Source organism: Engystomops pustulosus, chromosome 5 (assembly GCF_040894005.1).
Source record: "Engystomops pustulosus chromosome 5, aEngPut4.maternal, whole genome shotgun sequence".
Taxonomy (NCBI): domain Eukaryota; kingdom Metazoa; phylum Chordata; class Amphibia; order Anura; family Leptodactylidae; genus Engystomops; species Engystomops pustulosus.
In genome coordinates this window covers 41,651,409-41,671,334 of record NC_092415.1, presented here as the reverse complement: position 1 = coordinate 41,671,334, position 19,926 = coordinate 41,651,409, and the positions used below count along the sequence as shown (strand labels likewise).

The window sequence follows — 19,926 nt, the reverse complement described above, 5'->3', positions numbered from 1 at the left end:
GAATTAAGTCTGAGGAAGAAAGGCTTGGAGTGTCTGGTCTCCATACTGAAGTGTATGGTGGAGTGGAGTAAAGACTTGTATGTCAATCCGAACTCTCAGTCCACCCTTGGTAAGGACGCCAAGACGTGCAGGCGTGGAAAGTACACCACGACAAGGAAGGCTCTCATTATTTTACTTTTAGATATGTTTAGAAACAAGCAGATATTTAGTGAGGGGTAATGTACACGGGCAGGAATGCATGTCTGCTCGGCGGCTGCATTTCAGGGTTCAAATACTGAGACTCCAAGCATCATATCTTCGACTCCAAGCAGGAAATCTGTGAATCTAAGCATCAAACTTCTAAACAAAGCATGGCGGTGATGTGCAACCTCAAGACAACTGTGCTGTACTGTCTTAGTAAGGCGCAGTTGTTCAGCGGAGAAGCAGGGGCTCCTTGCATCATATTTGGCTCACGGTAAAGCACACGGTCCCTGTTTCATAGACCTAGCATGTTTGTGTGCTTTAGCCCAGTGATTTTCAACCTTTTTTGAGCCGCGGCACACTTTTTATACTTAGAAAATCCTGGGGCACACCACCAACCAAAATAGCACAAAATGACACTAAAACAGTCATAAAAGGCCTCCCTTTACTAATAAAAAAACCCCTAGCGGCCTCCCTTTACTAATTAAAAGACCCGAGCGGCCTCCCTTTACTAATTAAAAGACCCTAGCGGCCTCCCTTTACTAATAAAAACCTCTAGCGGCCTCCCTTTACTAATTAAAAGACCCTAGCTGCCTCCCTTTACTAATTAAGAGCCCCTAGTGGCCTCCCTTTACTAATTAAGATCCCCTAGCGGCCTCCCTTTACTAATTAAGAGCCCCTAGCGGCCCCCCTTTACTAATTAAAAGACCCTAGCGGCCTCCCTTTACTAATTAAAAGACCCTAGCGGCCTCCCTTTACTAATTAAGAGCCCCTAGCGGCCTCCCTTTACTAATTAAAAGGCCCTAGAGCCCCCCCTTTACTAATTAAAAGGCCCTAGAGGCCCACCTTTACTAATTAAAAGGCCCTAGAGGCCTCCCTTAGCTAATAAAAAGCCCCAGCCTCCCTTTACTAATAAAAAAAAAGACCCTAGCTTCCTTCCCTATACAAATAATAACCCTATATACTTACCCTTGATGTCTTCTTCCGCGTACCTTCACTCCTAATGGCGATCCGCCCACCCCGCGTCGGCGATCCGCCCATCTTCTGTAGCTCCTGCACCACGTGCCTCTGGTCACGTGACTTACGCGACCTGACGTCAGGTCGCGTCAGTCACGTGACATGGGCCGCGCGGTGCAGGAGCTACAGAAGATGGGTGGATCGCCGACGTGGGGATTGTAGGTAAGTATGGGGCAGAAACACGGGGGCGCGGCGGCAGCATTACACAGGGGCACCATAGTTCGGGGAATTTTCCCCGCGGCACACTCAACCATGTGTCGCGGCACACTAGTGTGTCGCGGCACACAGGTTGAAAATCACTGCTTTAGCCAATGGTATGACTGCAACATTTTCAAATGGTAAAACAAATGATAATATGAATCCTAAATCTCACACATGAAGTAAGTTACATCTCCAGGGTCTGGACGTTCTGGTTATGTATAATAATTTTACCCCGCTACAAGACGTTGCTACTAGTGGTGTCACCTGTGGGTTCTTTAGTTATAGCCTAGAAGGGCTATTCCAGTATTAATGGGGTTCACCCATGAGATTTGCATGTCTGTAGGAAAAGGTCTGTACTTCATTACTGCTTGGAGACTGTAAAAATCTACAACATTTCACATTCCGTTTCCGCTGATATAAAGTGGGAAGTTAGGATTTCCTGTGTAACATGTATGTGTCCTGTCACGTCAGAATGTTTTGGATCCCTATTGCTTTTTATATTGTTTTATGCTCTCTGTGATTTCCACCAATAACATACTGACCCTCTATTTTCTATATGGCCATTCGCATGTCTTTTTTTTTTTTTTTTTTTTTTTTTTTTTTTACTTACTCACTGTTCCTTGGGAAAAAAATGGAGCATGCACTATTTCACAGACCATGGAAATCGGTATTTTTGCAAAAACTAAACAAAAAAAAAGTGCAGGTTACCAAGTGTTTTGCATTCCAATTTTTACAAACCATCAGTCTGTGTTTAACGTACGTAATAAAAATGGTCGCCAAACGGTTGTGAGAATGAAAACAGGCGCCATACAGTGGTGAAAATAAAAACAGATTCAGACTGAAAACTGGCCGTTTTTGCAAATATGCAAAATATTTGTGTGATTTGGCTCCTAAATGCGATTTTAGATAAATAATAAATAAAATAAAACTAAAATTACATTTCTTATCTAGGAAAAAAAATCCAGAAGGTTTTATGTAATGTTGTGTTTTTAGGTTACACCGCAAAGACGATATTGAATTTGTCTTACTTTATCGCTTATTTTGCTTATTTTTAGCACTAGCCTAACACTTAATATCTGTAATATTTGTTCTCTCTCCTGACACGTTCTTCATTACCTTCACACAACAGGACAGGAGAAACCCATTGAGCAAGAGACAAATGAGACCAAACACCCCGAGACCATCAATCGATATGGGAGCCTGAACTCTCTGGATTCGACCACGTCTTCGGGCATCGGCAGCTACAGCACACAGATGTCTGGCACAGATAACCCCGAGCAGTTTGAAGTCTTGAAACAACAAAAAGAAATCATAGAGCAAGGCATAGACTTGTAAGTCGTGATATCGCTGCTCTTTTTTTTCTCCTTTTTTTTTCATCTTTGGTCTTATTTTTAATGGCTTATTTTTGGCATTTGATCACAGAAGGATAAAAATCCTTCTTTAATCTAATTTGGTCGCAATGAATGAAATGCAGACTTATGAAGGGCCTGACTGTACAGCCTATTTCATAGGATTACGGCTATCATGAAATTGCCATGAACATAAGTAGCATGTAGTTCCTAGATTCGGCTTTAGTAGCGTAGTTGAAAGCAGTTTCTGAAAAGGTTGGCTTAGTTATATGTATCCATAGATTTCATTTTATTTTACCTACAAGCAATAAAACTTAAAGGGAACCTTTCATCAGAATTTCCACCATTAAACTGCTAACCCCCTCATGTAGGGTATGAAATATCAATTCTAAAATTTCCTCTCCTCAAAGTCATGTGAAAATGAGCGGAGAGGGGGTAACATTGTGCCTGAGATGAGTCAAGTTTAGAGGCTGCAAGGGGATTGTTGATTTGAGTTAAAGATGAGCTTCAAGTTCTCTACCACAGAAATTAAGAATGGATAAACCAGGGACACTTACTCATAGCTTCAGGCACCGTGACTGTGGTACTTTTCTTATATTTATTATCCATGTCATCCTTTGTTCTAAAATCATCTTCTAAAATTATGCAAATGAGCCTCAAGAGTTCTTAGGTGCCATTACGAGACCCACTCTATTTTGTAGCTTTACATGCTGCTACACTTTCTCCCCTTCTGCTTTGTTAGCACTTCTAGCCTCCCTCTGCACAGTGTGATCTCACTGCAGCAGCAGAAGTGTCAGCACACAGTGGGAGTGGAGTTGTGCTCCAGGCACCGTGACTGGAGCACAACTCCTGTGAATTTTTTATTTGTTAGCCGCGGCCTCCTTCCTTCTAAAATCTATTTTATTAAAAGTTATGCTAATGAGAGGGAGGTGTTACCAGAGTCCCTCTATGCTGTAGCTTCACAGGTTGTTAGACGGTGTCCCTCTCCCTCTGCTCTTCCTTCTCCCTGTGTTAGTTGTCATCTCACACAGTGTGAGGAAGGAAGTGCAGAGTGTAGCAGCCTGTGAAGCTAGAGCACAGAGGGGGTCTGGTAATGCCCCCAGAGCCCTTCAGGCTCAATAGCTTAATTTTAAAAGTTGATTTAGAAGGAAGGAGGTCACGGATTACAAATATAAGATTATCACAGACACGGTGCCTGGATCTATGGGTAAGGCTAAGTTCACATTAATGTTCAAACCTCCGTTAAAAAAAATGTAAAGAATGGAGGTTTAATGTATCAGTTAAAAATGGATGACGTATACACATTGATGTCAATGGGATTTGTCATTGATATGTTAGACATCGGTTAGACCACTGTTCTTTCCTTTTTTGACGTACATAAAGACCGAAGGTTTGAATGGTAAGTGCCCCTGGTTTATCCTGCTTCGTTTTGATAGTCTCCTTTAAGATGCCCCTATCTTACGTTCTGGAGCTCCTGAGAACAGGCTTTTAATGTCATATTAAAAATAAGAGCTGACTGCTTTGAAGTGCTCTATAAAAATGCAGATTATTACTTGTTTAAACAAAATCTTGTGCTGTAGCCTTTGGTTTGGGTGAGCAGAGACCCCCGTACAGACAGGTTCATAGAGTGCACTGCGATACAAACCAGCTCCATGTCCTGTCTATGAAATTACATAAGTCAATTTGAAATTACACAAATTTCCTTTAAAAGCCCCAGTATGTAAGCGGTGGATGTAAGCCGTATCTAAGCAACAAGAAGCGCGGACCCAGGCAGACAGGGACTAAAAGCCTCAGAATGATTGTTATCTTTCATGTCTACAACGAAGCACTTGAGTCACGGCCACGTAGCTGAGTGCATCGGCATAAGCTGTGCCAGACGGCCTCTCCGGAGCTCCACTATCCAGCGTTTCCTTCATCATAACGTTCTGTGGTCTTTTAATTATGTTCCAAGACATTGAAGGTTCAGAAACATTGGAGAAAACTTCTCAATCTGCTTATAATAATAATAATCTTTATTTATTTAGTGCCATCAAATTCCGTAGCGCTTTACAAATCAAATGGCATGATTCTGGCAGCATTCACAACCAAAAAAACAAAAATGCCTTGTACCACATTTATCAAGGTTTTTAGACTGTTTTTTTTTTTTTTTTTTATACACTTTTCCGACTCGTACGTCAAAGGCCTCACTCCCAAAAATTATGTCAGCGTGCCAAAATTTGACACTTCAAACTAGACCGACTAATAGATGGACAGCACTTGTTGACATTGGTTATTTGCTGCACACTCTTTTTTTCACTGTATGGATGTAAGTTTTTTTCCTTTTGATATTTCTCAGATTTAACAAGAAACCAAAAAGAGGAATCCAGTATTTACAAGAGCAAGGGATGCTGGGTAACACGCCGGAAGATATAGCCCAATTCCTGCATCAAGAGGAGCGTTTAGATTCTGTAAGGATTTCTTTTTATCGGATAATAGGGGACACTTTGAAGTGAAAAGTTAGGCCCTATCCATGGGATAGATCTTAAGTTGCTGATCAGAGGGGGCTTCAGTGATGAGATCAAGAAAAAGAGGGGTCCGATGGGGTCCCACGTACCTCTGTCAGGCCCCTCGTCGCTCCGTCAGGCTAATGGAGCAGACGGCCGCACATGACTGTTCTGCTTCATTAATCTCAGGTAATCGCCAGGTAATCTACCTCCAGATTACTGGTGATAGTGTCCTAATCAGACTGCTGGTTCAGTCTAGGGAATGGGGGGAGCGTTTTTTAACACGTTATCAGGAATCTTTATTAATAAAATATGAAGTTCGTTAAACAGCCAAGAGGTCACCCAAGCGGCTCTCTGCTGCCCTGGCTTCTAATTTAAGCACGCTACGCCAGAGCCGGGGTGTGTGCTTTCTCTTAGTTCCCAGGCCGGGAGTAGGAGGAGGCTTGCATCGGGAGGGGGGGGGGGGGGAGCGTGCACAAATTAAAAGTTGGTGAAGCCGAAATGTTCTTGGGCACAGTCTTCCTCAGCACCTTCGTCTGTTTTACAAAGTTCACAATTCATTAATAAAGATGCCCAAAAATATGTTAAATCGGTCCCCCCATCCCCTAGACTGCACTAGAAGTCTGATGAGGACACTCTACCACCAGTAAACCGGCGGTAGATCTCCTTTGAAGAAGCGCCAAATTTATGAGCTGTCTGATACATCTTTATGGGGGTGTCCTGACTGCTACCACCATCTAGAATGAAAAGAACAGGGGTCCCATTCTAAATGATGCATGGACCTGTGATTGAGGAGCTCCATGAATCGGTCTTTGGGACCTCCATCTGGCTAAAAGCCCCAGGAGGTCACTGTGTCACTGGTTCAGTCTTGCACAATTTGACATCACTTGTAAGTAAGAGCCAGTTCTATCCTCAGTTATGGTTTTATGGTATTTATTTTTACATCTGGTATGGTAAGGCCAAAACCATGACTTGGTCACACACACAGATCATAAGCAAATCTTCTCCACACCCCGTGCTTGGGCTCATAATAACTGGGTGTCAACTGGCCCTAACCCTTGCCTAACTTTTTTTGGTCCATGTTTTATGTTGCAGACTCAGGTTGGCGAATTCCTTGGAGACAATGAAAAATTTAACAAAGAAGTCATGTACGCGTACGTGGACCAGCATGACTTTTTGGGGAAGGACTTTGTGTCTGCTCTCAGAATGTTTCTAGAAGGTTTCCGCCTTCCTGGAGAAGCCCAAAAAATTGATCGCCTGATGGAGAAGTTTGCTGCTCGATACCTGGAGTGCAATCAGGGGTAAGAGGAGAAATCGTGCGAGACATGACACAGGGGTCCTGAATCCCGTCGTGGCCTTTATGACGTCCTCTTCTATGTATCACATATATTCTCCACTTGTTCTGGTTTTTTATCTGTTTATAAATGTCATTATTTTTTATGCCTCAGACAAACCTTGTTCGCTAGCGCAGACACCGCTTACGTATTGGCGTACTCCATCATTATGCTGACAACAGATCTTCATAGCCCTCAGGTAAGTTGAGAAGGGTTGGGATTTCTGTGTAGGGAATTTTAGTAATAGAGACATTGGGGGAGATTTATCAAAAGTGTCTGAGAGCAAGTGTTGTTGTTGCTCATGGAAACCAAATACAGCCCAGCTTTTATTTTCCTACAGCAGTTTTTAAAATGAAAGCTGAGCTCTGATTGGTTGCCTTGAGCAACTAGAACAGTTTTACCGCAGAATAATTCTACTGATAATTCTTCCCTATTATATTGTAATGATTGATAAATAATGACCATGTCCTCATTGTGTCAGTGTGCCTACTTACATTTCTCTAAGTATACGGAAGTACGTGTGCATCTCCCAAATAGACTGCAATGGCCTCTGCTGAGGATTCCCATTGCTTAGCAGGAGGCATTGGGATGGAAAGACATAGCTTGCTTCTTCTTTTCGTACAATGTATGATGTATTCTGGGCAGAAACTATGGCTCCCTCTCACGGTCTATGTATACGCTGATTGTACATATAGGGAGCTTTCCATGCATATATGCTCAGTTTATACTGAAACGAGATGATCCCACAGCTTAAGGGCCAATTCACACAACTGTTGGGGGACGTATATACGGCCCCCATATATACATCCCCCATAGGCCGGCAATGGGCAAACAGAGTGGTATGGCGAGCAGCGTTCACCCACACCTCTTCTCCCGTACGCCGCAGTGTGCCCGCCGTTCTACGGTACGGCAGGCACACGTTAGTGTGAATCTGCCCTAACACAAATGGCAGGCAGGACTCTCCACACAATGCTGCAATAACCACTGACAGCTCTTTTAGGCTTCTATTCTGCAGTCCCAAATAAATGACATTGTAGAAGTCCGCAGGCTGTAGACATACAGGTCATGTATAGCTTTAGAGCTCTGTATGGGGTTTTACATGGTGGCTTTTTAAGTGCAAATTGACTGCCAAAATTCTGCAAAAATAAGGTGTTGGATTAATTATATTAATTAAATATCCATATACATATATAGTTGTCTCTGCTGAGCATGCATGTGTTCACAGTGAGAAAGGGTAAGGTCCTGTCGCCTCTGTTGATGGATCTTCTCTCCTGAAAACAGAATGATTGGGCTCTCCCATACTCAACATTCACCACCAGGTGAAGGTCTGGACTCCACCACATACTTTCTTGTCTCTCGTGCTTTCTTTCTTAAAACTGCCCTAAATATTGGATAAATTCCTCATATTGTTTACTCTTTATATCATTCTGTTTTATGTGACTATAGGTGAAGAATAAAATGACAAAGGAACAGTATATCAAAATGAATCGCGGTATTAATGACAGCAAGGACCTCCCTGAAGAGTATCTGTCTGCCATCTACAACGAGATCGCTGGAAAGAAAATTTCCATGAAGGAGACTAAGGAGCATGCGATAACCACCAAATCCTCAAAGCCAAGTGAGTACGAGGAAACCTGTCCCCAGGACCTCAATCATTTAGCTTCTAGCTATGTGATTGTGGCTAATGTAAAACAAATTTCCTACAGAAATGTCACCATTAATTTAGAGGGTTCATGTGGAAAACTCCCTAATTCAGGCTCATTCTGAAACCCACAAATATTTTGTATGTAAATATTTACATATGGATTACACAAGGATACATCATTAATCCATATTCTGTTATGTACAAACAAGATGGTAACTGCATAGACTGGGGGGGTTAAATTTGTGGAAATAAATGGAGGTTTGAGATCAATTATTTCAGATAATAGAAAGTATTTCTATGGCTGCTGACAATTCAAGCTCTGGTGATCGAGCAGCAGTGCACATGGAAGACAACTGCTCCATTCCCTTTTGTAGAATTGATGTAGATACTTTAGTGCAGTTCTTCACATAAAAGTGAAAGAATTTAGGGTCTTGCTTTTCTACAAATGCTTCATTTACTATGGGGACAGGTGTTGATAGGCAAAACCTGTTCCTTATGCAAAAACCCCCTGAATAGGGTCCGTTGGAGGGGATGACAGGTTCATGCGTTTACACTGTTGACAGAGAAGTTGTAAGGATGAACATTTTCAATCTTCTTTCAGGTGTTGCCAGTGAGAAGCAGAGGAGGTTATTGTATAATTTAGAAATGGAGCAGATGGCAAAGACGGCCAAGGCTCTGATGGAGGCCGTCAGCCACGTCCAGGCCCCCTTCACCAGTGCCACCCACCTGGAGCACGTCCGACCAATGTTCAAGGTGAGATCTTCTCTACTGTTCTGAACCTGACCGTATTCTTTTTATTTCCCTTATCATAGTAAAAAAGGTTAGAAAAAAACCATCAGTCCGTCAAGTCCAATCTATACAATATATTTCGCTGATCCAGAAGAAGGCAAAATCCCTGCAAAGCTGATGCCAATTGGCCCAAAGCAGGGAAGAATTCCTTCCCGACCCCTAATATGGTGCTCAGAATAACTCTCTGGTGTTGATTAGTAAATTTGTGGCTATGGTCATGAATCTATATGCTATACATAATCGTTTTGGTATAAGAAGTGACTGATACATTGATGTGCGTTTTGATTTTGTCTTTAGTTGGCGTGGACTCCGTTTCTTGCGGCATTCAGCGTGGGCTTGCAGGACTGCGATGACACTGAGGTTGCCTCTCTGTGTTTGGAGGGAATCCGCTGTGCAATAAGGATTGCATGTATCTTCAGTATCCAGGTAAGTGTGCATGTGTAACTTTATTCTCTGGTTGCCCAAATTGCAGTGCATGGTGGAAATATTCAGAGCAAAATACTTGTAGACATTATCATGCTCTGCTGTCATTTAGAACAAAAGCACTTTACAGAGAAATTGTAAATTAACTTACCACCCCCCTCGGGTAGGGTATGAAATGTCCATTCTAGAATTCCCTCTGTTATGCAAAATCTCCTCTAAAGCCATGTGAATATGTGCAAAGAAGAGTTATATTTTGCCTGCTTCTGAGTCAAGTTTAAATGCTGCAGGGTCACTTCTTCTGATCTGTAGTACCTGGAAACATGGGGGTTCTTTTACCTTCCCCAGTTGCACCCCTTGTGGCTCCTCGAGATGAGCGGAGCAGCAGGGCGTGCATGTCCGGGCTGCCCCATTCATCTCTATTGAGCTGAGGGAGATTGCCGAGTGAGAGGGAATTGTGCAGAAGAATCAGATCTGCACCATTTCCAAAGAGAAAGCATATACTAAAAATGTGCCATCATAGATGGAGACAGAGCTAAAAAACAACTAAAATGACTCCTTTCACTAGACACTATTGGCCTCATAAGCCCATACAAAATAGGTGTAGCACAATATATGGTTGTCATGCAGTGAGCAAGTTCTAGCAGTCATCTAGACTTTGGATATGTCAGTTCCCTAAGGTAATACAGGGATTGTAGGATTGTGGCACTGATGACATAATAAGGAGTCATGCCATAAGTCCATTTCTCCTTTCCAGCCAGAGCAGCCTCCAGTCCCATTTGTCACTTGCTATAAATGAATAAATTGATGTTCTGTACCTATTATTATTCACACACAGATGAAGTATCAGTCATTATTTAAGAGACATTGGGCAATTATCATTATGCCCATTGCAGAGATGCCAGGAAGCTATTTCTGGCGGTTTCATTTTTATTCTAGATCTCATTATCAGCTATTACCCTCAGGCATTTCCAGGATATGTATTATATGTAATGAGCTCAGAGCCTCAGAACTGGACCAGGAACCCAGAGTCTATACAGACATTAATACATGCAAAGCAAGACTATGATAAGAAAGCACCGTCATAGGAACCTCAGACCTATTCCTGGGCTGACCCTATTACTTATATATTTAAAGGTTGTCGGCTATCAGAATTCATCATGATAAACCAGGGGCGTTTACTTATAGATCCAGGTACTGTGACTGTTCTTCTTATATTTGTTATCCATGGCCTTAACTTGTACAATTATGCTAATGAGCCTAAAAGCACATGTAAACAGAGCTCATCCGCGCTATAGCTTCACAGGCTGTTACACTGTCTCTCCCTCCCCTCTGCCGTGTGTAATCTCACTGCAGCAGAGGAAGTTTTAGCACACAGTGAAAGGAGGAGGGACAGTGTTACAATCTGTGAATCTGCAATATGGAAGAGCTTTGGTAGAACCCCTAGAGCCCTTCTGACTTATTAGCATAATTTTAAAAGTTGATTGTTTTTTAGAAAGAAGGTGGTCATGGATAACATATATAAGAAGATTACCACAGTCATGGTGCCTGGATCTATGAGTAAGTGCAGAAACATGTTGTAAGGTTAAGGTTTAGCTTTCTAAATATGCTTATAGCGAAACAAGCTGACATTACACATTTTAAGAGTATATTATGTATTAGATGACATTGGACACAGGCACATTATGGGCATTTCGCATAAAGAAGACAAAAGTAACATATTTTGACATGCACCAAGGCGCTCAACTCCAGTGCCAGTACAGGGGTTATTAATGTCTACTATTCATAAATAATATAGCAAATTTTCCTATTGCAACTATAAGATGCTCTTTGGATCACCTCAGGGGGTGATATATGTCAGCAATGTTTATCACATTACATACATCTCTGTGTATTGCAGCCTGTAGGGCAGTGTATGCCATATCTTCATACACAGGAGTTGATTGGAGTTTTTCCCTACTGTGATGCTTAAAGGGAACCTGTCATCAGGTTTTCAACAGTAAACTTGATGACATTTTCCCAAATAAGTCATCTTTCTGTTTTCCATTCAGTTTTCATTATAAAAATCCAGAGCTCATATCTTTATTAAATACAGGGGACGCGTTGTCTCTTCTCCAACACCCCCTCAAGAGACTCCGCTGTAAGTGTAAGATCTATAATTTGCTATTAAATATGTCGATAATATAACAATAAAAATTCAGTAATGTTTTTCTTAATCAAAACTGGAATTGGTGATGAGAAGTTTGATCATCTGATCCCAGTGCAGACTGACCTTACGCTAGGCAAATATTACAAGACGCTGTGATAGTGATACATCATGCCAGACTGTCCAGTATCATTCTATTCACCCACGGCTCACACTTGTATTTCCCTTAATGTTTGCTCCTCCGTGCCACAACTTATTTTAGGCTACATTCACACTGCCATATATACGGCGTATAAACGTCCCCCATCTGCGACAATGTGCACACGGCGCCATATGGGAGCCGTTCCGTAGCCGGGAGAAAGATTGGACATGTCCTATCATTACCCAGAATACGGCGCCGTGCCCCATGTATCTCTATGGCGCTCGCCTCCTCCTCCTGTTTCCAGTACTTTGGTAGGGCGGGCACATGTTAGTGTGAATTTAGACTAAGGCCGCATTCAGACCGCATGGGGGACATATGTACGTTTGCAAGCATTGTGGCTGTACATACGTCCCCCATAGAAGGCAATGGCCGCACGGAAAAGCTAATCCTATCTTTCCCCATGTAACGGCCCGTACGCCATGCATTTCTATGTAGAAGGGAGGGGTCACCCCTCCTCCTCTCCATGGCGCTGAACGTATGCCTACCCGGCTCCAGCCCGGTGGACATAGGTTTGTGCAAATGTAGCCTTACAAAGTTTTTTCCCTTTAAAGACTTTCATCTGCACTCAAATTACATTGTAGATTCCAGAGACTTGTATTACTCTGCATTTTATTGAGTTTCAGAGGAGTCTTAAGAATGTCAAATAAATGTGTTCTCTCTTGTGCCAGCGGAGCACATTATGCCAGGCATTAGATGGCATTCATACTGGCAGCGCAGTGTAGACTATGCTAGAGTACTGGCCATGGTTATTACAGTATTACATACCCTCTATCAAAGGCAATTTCTCAGTGTGTATCAGATTTTCCATAGCGGCAAAAAACAAAAACACTCATCCTGGGGTGGTGTTTGTTTTTTACATGCAGAATTCTTAGTGTATTTTTGCTGATTGTTAACTGATGTTTTACCCCGTGCATTGCAAAGGTTGATGTTATCAGTGAAAATCTGCAGCCTACACAATATAGATCAAATACTTTTACGCAGGTTTCGGATGAAATAAACATTTGCTCCAATTATAAAAGTTACGCTACCGTGAAGATAAAGTGCGAGTCCTGTACGTGTAATATATGTTGTACTTGTCTTTCCTTCCAGCTGGAGCGCGATGCCTATGTACAGGCCTTAGCCAGGTTTACATTATTAACCGTGAGTTCTGGAATTACGGAGATGAAACAGAAGAACATCGATACCATCAAAACCCTCATCACCGTGGCTCATACAGATGGAAATTACTTGGGGAGTTCATGGCATGAGGTACTTGGCATTTCATTACCTACTAATTCTGAGAATGTTATCCGTGAGCATGTAGGACCCCACAATGTATGGACAGCAGACATTACATACAAGACTCACGGAGACTTGGACGGCAGATGCAGTACAGATCAGAGTACTCTGCTTCCTGCTATATCCCTGGTGCAGCAATGGCACAACACCGCGGCACTCAGCAGATAGCCGGCGGTTCCAGCTATAGCGCAAACAATGATCACCTATTATTAACCTGTTATTTTTTTGCATAGTGCTGGTTATAATGGTCAAACTTGTTAGACACTTCATAAGAGGAAGCAGCTTCACTGTGTCCTGTTTCTGCACTTTCTCCTGCAGTGAGCAGTGTATCTGAAAGCCTTTTGAGGTCCCCCACCTCAGAAAGATCAGGAGACTAATAATTAACTCCATACCCAGACAATATATTCCTTGATGATTTCTGAGGACATTAGACTGTCTAGTGAATGGCTGTAAAGTATTAAGTCATTTCTCAGATTCCTTTATCCCTCAGCTGTCACCAACTGCTTATATTAAGAAAAAAGGAGGGAAAAAGTTTATTACCTTCTGTTCTGTAGATTTATTCAATGTTGTCGAAGAATTAGTTACATTTCAAAGTGCACATTTTGCATAGTAATCGCTTGTTACCATATACAGGCGGTCCCCTACTTAAGAACACCCGACTTACAGACGACCCCTAATAACAAACGGACCTCTGGATGTTGGTAATTTACTGTACTCTAGTCCCAGGCTACAATGATTAGCTTTAGCAGTTATCACAGGCGTCTGTAATTAAGATTTATTCACAGAGACCATAAAAATTCTGTCTGGGGTTACAATTAGAAAGTATACAGTTCCGACTTACATACAAATTCAACTTAAGAACAAACCTACAGACCCTATCTGGAACGTAACCCGGGGGCTGCCTGTATACTACATAATTGCACATTTGCAGGTTGATAGCAGTACAGAGGAATCGCCTATGGAAGGTAAAATAGACATTTTGGAACTCCTCCTCTTCGCCTCTACAAGTCACCTTGATGTTTTACATTATAATAGCAGAACAGCATTGCACGATGTGCTCCCACGTGTTCCCTCTTTCCTCCTTAGATTTTGAAGTGCATCAGCCAACTGGAACTGGCGCAGTTAATAGGCACCGGAGTGAAACCGCGCTACATCTCCGGGACGGTGAGGAATAGAGAAGGATCATTTACTGGAACCAAAGACCAGGCCTCGGATGAGTTCATCAGTCTTGGCCTGGGTGAGTGTTTGCACTTATATGATTTAGCTCTTTCAGATTAACTAGTACAGTTATTTCATTTTTTCCATAATTTCTTTTTTTAAGTTGGAGGAAACGTTGACTGGAAGCAGATAGCAAGTATACAGGAATCTATAGGGGAGACCAGCTCTCAGAGCGTGGTGGTGGCTGTGGACAGGTATGTTCATTTTCGTAACTATAATGCACCCCCAGCCTAAGATGCTGTGTATGTGTTTATGAGGGTTACACTATTTCTGGCCAGTATGTAACATTATTATGCAACTTTTAGACGTTTTCTCAGTTCTGCAGATTCCATTTTTAATTGTGCTCACTCTTGAAGGCTCCTTGTACAGGAATGTATGCTCACACGGGACGTAGCCTGGGGAGTAGAGGGGTGAGCTCTCCTCACCCCTCCCCTCTCCATAGAGAAGAGAGCAGGTGCCGCAATAGTATGGCGAAATATAGGACATGTCCTATATTTTTCTGTGCACTGTCATGGTAGGTTGAGACAACATGTGCTTACCGCACTGTGACCATGTACCAGAGGCGTCTGTGTGGGCTGATATCCTATCGGTCTATATTACATTTTTACGCATGGGACCTTAAAGGGAATCTGCCAGTAGGATGAAGGACTGTATGGAAATGAGCCTGAGGAGCTCTAGCCTCCATAAGTGTTTATGGAGCCTGGAGTCCCTTAGGCTCATTTGCATACAGTCTTTCAATGTGGTGGTAGATGTCCTTTAAGTTGGTGGTTAGAGACAAGATATTACAATGCCTCCCTTAAGACTTCAGAAGTTTCTTCCTCATATTGGAGATGATTTACTGGAGCATCATAGATGCACGACAGATTCATCTTGGTGGCTCAGACTGCTTGACAAATGTGGCACATGAAATCTTAATGTTTGTAATGGATATTTTAGTCACAAAAGTTCAAACTTTTGACACAGCTAGTGTTTTTTTTTTTTTTCTTACGCCACTGAAGGACTCAAGTGGATTTGTGACACTTTATAAATTTGTCCGGATTCACTTGACAAATCTGGAGAAAGGTGTTTGAAGTGAAAAGTGGAGTTAGTTGGCAAAAAGTCACAAAAAATTTTGACAATTAGGCGCAGAGCAGCAAATGCAACAATTGTATGACAGAAAACTGACATAAATGCGATGATACATCCTCCGCTAGATTCACTCAGAACCAGCAGCACAGAATAGGACATTGTACAAAAGTAGAGCAGTATATATGTCAGGTCTCCAGAATACTTACAGAATTTGGGAGGGATTTCATAGCGAGTATCTGTTTTGAAGGGGCTGAGGAGAAAAGGAGTCGGATAAGTGGAGAAAGGAGTATTTTTCTCTGATCATATATTGCAGGGTTTGCTGAAATGTTAATGACAATTTTCCCGCTACTTTAGGTGATGGCTTTGTAGCTATATTAGTGGTCAGGACACATTTGTACTAATCCGACATATGTATGGAGTATCCCAAAAGTCATTAGGGGTCCATTGTGGTGGTTTCCGGTTATGATGGAAATCACAATACAGATGGATATGTTGGTTTGGCTGTAGTACGAGTACATAATGTGATGTACAGTCATGGCAGAGAACATCTCTGTCACTAGTTACTGGTAAATGAGCTCTTCCGATTATTTCTGCCGGCTCCTTCCATTACCGCAAAGTACAGAGACTTATTACAGCTTTTGCTGTAATATTTATCACAAATGAATCTTTCATCAAGATTGGATTTTCCGGATGGCCGGGCCCCTGCTAGCAGGAACATTTTGTAAGCGTGTCAGTAAAAGGCCAGAGAGCACAGAGTCTCCGAATACTCAGCGAGGGCTAGCGTCACCACACAACGCGCGGCGCTCCGTGACCTTTTTAGCCTGGCCTGTGAGAGAAGCTGTTACTCGGGTCTGTAAAGACGGAGTAGATTATCTGCATGACATGGCAGTAAGACAGGACGGCGGATATTCCTGCCTTGTATTGTTTCATTTTCCAAATGATTCCTGTACAGTAGAACATCATTACCTGCTCCTTGGTAACATAGGATTGGATTAGAAAGGTCGTCTAACAATTTAGGGGTTTGCAGAAGACTGTGTTGCATCTGAGAAGCCGTCAGCCAAAAAGGAGCCAACTACAGAAAAGTACTACTAAGCTTTTTTTTTTTTTCCCTTCTAAGATTTTAACATTGCATTTCTTCCTCCACATCCTTCTTTTATTCGAACCTGTGATATACTACAATTAGAACTGATAAAAATTTTAAAGAAAATCCATCAGGATAAACCAGGGACACATACTCTTCTTATTATAACCAAAATTATTATATTGGTTATACAGGTCTAAAATCGACTTTTAAAATTATGCTAATGAGTCTGAGGGGCTACTGGGGAGTTATGAGAGCCCCTCAGTGCTGCACATTCAAAGGCTTTTACAGTAAGCAGAATATGTCTCGCCCAACCCCCAGCTGTCTCCCTTCTCCCTCTGTCTGTGTAATCTAGCAGCAGGAAGTGTAGGGGGAGGGGAGACCTGCTCTGCTCATCGTAACAGCCTGTGAAGTTACAGCACTGAGAAGCTTTGGAAATGCCCATCAGAGCATCATTTTAAAAGTTGATTACCGCAATTATAGTGCCTCGATCTTTGAGTATGTGTTCCTGGTTTGTCATGTAGGATTTTGATTTTAGATATATATATATAAAAAAAAAAATCTTACTCTACCAGAAGCTCAGCCTTGTCACTCTGCACTGACCTGTGTCAGGCTGTCAGACAACTAGCTGGAGCAGTAACCTTACTACTCTGCTCCCCGGGCCGGTCTCTAGCCAAAGAAAGAGCAGGGCACCTGGAGGTTAAGGGGTCTGGTGTAAGATTTAAAGGGGTTTTCAGCTAATCTATGTTTATGACCTAGGATCGGTATCAGAGTAGTGGGAGGGGTAACACTTGGGAAATTTCTCCCACTGATCATCTCATTCTGGCACCATAAGCACCACCAAGAACTGTGCTCCATCTCTCTGTAGTGAAGGGAACTGTAATCACTGCACATTCAGATGTTGATGTTTATCCTTGGATATCCTCGAATATCACCTGGAAACCTCACTTAGCGCTATCCCCATTGAAGCTGTGTTTGGTCAGACCTCAAAATGTGGGCTCCCCTTCCCCCCATCTCAGTGGACAGGCTGAGCATGCTCACTGCTGCGTCTTTCACACTCTATATAACTCAGCGTAATAATAATAATTCTTTATATAGCACACACATATAACGCAGTGCTGCACAGAGCTTGCCAAATCATTCCCAGGAACGAATGATAATGCTAACCACTAAGCTACTGTACTGCCCATGAGCGTAGCAAACGGACCCCAACCGATCAGCATGTTCCTCTTAAATTTTGGGCCAACCCCTTAGGATCTCTAGAGAATATTTGCGTGCAGAAACAGGTGCAGCCGGTGAGGTCGGGTGTATTTCTTGTTCCCTTTCATTTCTAGTATTTCTCTATCTCTTTGCAGGATATTCACTGGATCTACAAGACTGGATGGAAACGCTATAGGTAAGTATTTCTCGCCCATAACCATCTTCCATTATTCTAGTCTTGTCTCTGCTTTCTCCATGATATCATGTCATAGATTTGTTGTCTTGCATTAAACTGAACTCATTCTGTGCTTGCAGTGGATTTTGTGCGCTGGCTTTGTGCAGTTTCAATGGATGAACTGGTGTCCCCCACACACCCACGTATGTTTAGCTTACAGAAAATTGTAGAGATCTCTTACTACAACATGGGGCGTATCAGACTCCAGTGGTCCAGGATATGGGAGGTCATTGGAGACCATTTTAACAAGGTAAGATTATTGCCAATAGTACTTACAGTCAGTTATGCTGCTTTTCTTCCTTAGTTCAATGGGTTTTCTTTTGTTTAATGTCTATGACATATCCGCAGGATATCTCGTCAGTACACGGGGGCATGCACCTATCCCGACAATGGGGGTCTCCTGAGACTACCCCTTTGCAGTCAACCTATCTTCTCTCCTGACATGTTTGCCTTTCTAAACAACAATTCTGGTAACAGGGTTTCTCTGTTGTGCGGTTCCCCATTATAAATCGACACATTCGGATACTGCTGACCCTGATTGGGCGATATCAGTATGTGAGAAGGCGAATGGTAAAACCCATTTGTCAATTTATTCTTATATTTCTAAGCAACAATAGTTATAATAAAATATGTTCCAGAATTTTCATTTCTTGAGGAATATAAGTACTTAGTAAGTTGGACACGTCAGGGGCGCGGGCAGGACCAGAAGTCTGAAGGTAAATGTTTATCGATCTATTCCTTGCAGGGACGACTAATGGTTCTGCTGAACCTTCTAATGCAAAACGTTAAATGCAAAAAAAAACAAGAACACAGAAATATGTTATCGAGGGGGCAATTTTAAAGCAGTGGTTGGGTCTTAAATCGGGGGCCGTGCTGTGTCCTGTTTCATGGACCAATGGATATGGCTGGAATGGCACCAAGGGATAATCGGAACTGGTAGTCGGCTCCACACATGTGTTGATATGTTGAATATTTATTTAGAAGATTACACTTTTTGCGAGGTTCACACACAGCCCCCTGGATCTGATGAACGAGATAGTCACCTCTGAAATCTTCTAAATAATTATTTAACATATGGACGCATGTGTGGACCTGACTATCATTTCCGAATATCCCTTGGCACCATTTCAGCCCTATCCATTGGTATTGAACTACTCAATAAACTGGGTGTTATCTGCTCACACTGTCTCCTGACAGCAGGTCAGCCTACACTGAGATAATTTCAAAGCCTTAGCCCAAGAGTCCCCAAGGTACTCCAATTTAAAGGGGTTTTCCCACAAACTAAAATTAGGCCCTATCCACGGGCTTGCTGATCAGCGGGGGTCTCGGTCGGACCTCTCATCGCTTTGTCAGTCTAATGGAGCAGACGTCTGTGCATGACCGTTCTGCTCCATTAATCTCTATGGAGCTGACGGAAATTGCCGAGCGCAGCGTTCACCGATCTCCGTCAGCTCCATAGAGATTAATGGAGCAGAACGGTCATGTGCGGCCGTCTGCTCCATTAGACTGAGGAGCAGAGGGGTCCAAGGGATCCCTCGTTCTTGCGATCTGTAGGGGTCTCAGCACTGAGACCCCCACTGCTCAAGTTAGGCCCTATCCCATGGATAGGGCTTAACTTTAGTTTGAGGGAAATCCCCTTTAAGGTGCGGCCACTAAAATCAACTATATAAGAGGGGTGCGGTCTCACTATTATATTTCTTCTATTAGATTCTGCTTCATGGCCCGACCACAGAGACTAGTGATGTATGATACACGGAGTCTCTGCTTCCCTGCTATTATTTGGTGCTGACACTTATCATAAATACGGTGGGAAGAAGGGACTCCTTGTATTACATATCACTATATGCTCGGTGTCTCGGCAGAGGGGTCAGTCTGTGGACGCTGCACAGTAGACATCACACTGACAAATTCTTTTCTATGGGCTCGTACACACGGCTGTGATTCCCACGGATTTCTATGTCCCCTCACTGCCCAAGCGGGACCCATTACTGCCCGTGTGTTCTGAGTGGATCACACAGATGGGTCTGAGAATCCGTACATGCGCAGGTAAGGTAACATGTCAATTTGCAACAAACCCTAT

The 19,926-nt window shown here is 42.7% G+C and overlaps 1 protein-coding gene across 2 annotated transcripts in view; it reads left to right on the top strand.

The window, feature by feature from the left end:
• Positions 1 to 19,926, top strand: part of ARFGEF1 (ARF guanine nucleotide exchange factor 1) — a 95,901-nt gene that overhangs the window by 62,605 nt on the left and 13,370 nt on the right. Inside the window, exons 13-26 of one of the 2 annotated variants that reach the window (XM_072151739.1) lie at positions 1 to 109; positions 2,528 to 2,729; positions 5,083 to 5,194; positions 6,326 to 6,531; positions 6,679 to 6,763; positions 8,011 to 8,182; positions 8,811 to 8,962; positions 9,296 to 9,424; positions 11,514 to 11,558; positions 12,856 to 13,014; positions 14,131 to 14,281; positions 14,366 to 14,456; positions 17,767 to 17,807; positions 17,927 to 18,096. In XM_072151739.1, the coding sequence (XP_072007840.1) occupies positions 1 to 109; positions 2,528 to 2,729; positions 5,083 to 5,194; positions 6,326 to 6,531; positions 6,679 to 6,763; positions 8,011 to 8,182; positions 8,811 to 8,962; positions 9,296 to 9,424; positions 11,514 to 11,558; positions 12,856 to 13,014; positions 14,131 to 14,281; positions 14,366 to 14,456; positions 17,767 to 17,807; positions 17,927 to 18,096 (1,824 nt within the window). The remainder of the gene's footprint in view (positions 110 to 2,527; positions 2,730 to 5,082; positions 5,195 to 6,325; positions 6,532 to 6,678; positions 6,764 to 8,010; positions 8,183 to 8,810; positions 8,963 to 9,295; positions 9,425 to 11,513; positions 11,559 to 12,855; positions 13,015 to 14,130; positions 14,282 to 14,365; positions 14,457 to 17,766; positions 17,808 to 17,926; positions 18,097 to 19,926) is intronic. The other variant, XM_072151740.1, reaches the window with a different exon arrangement.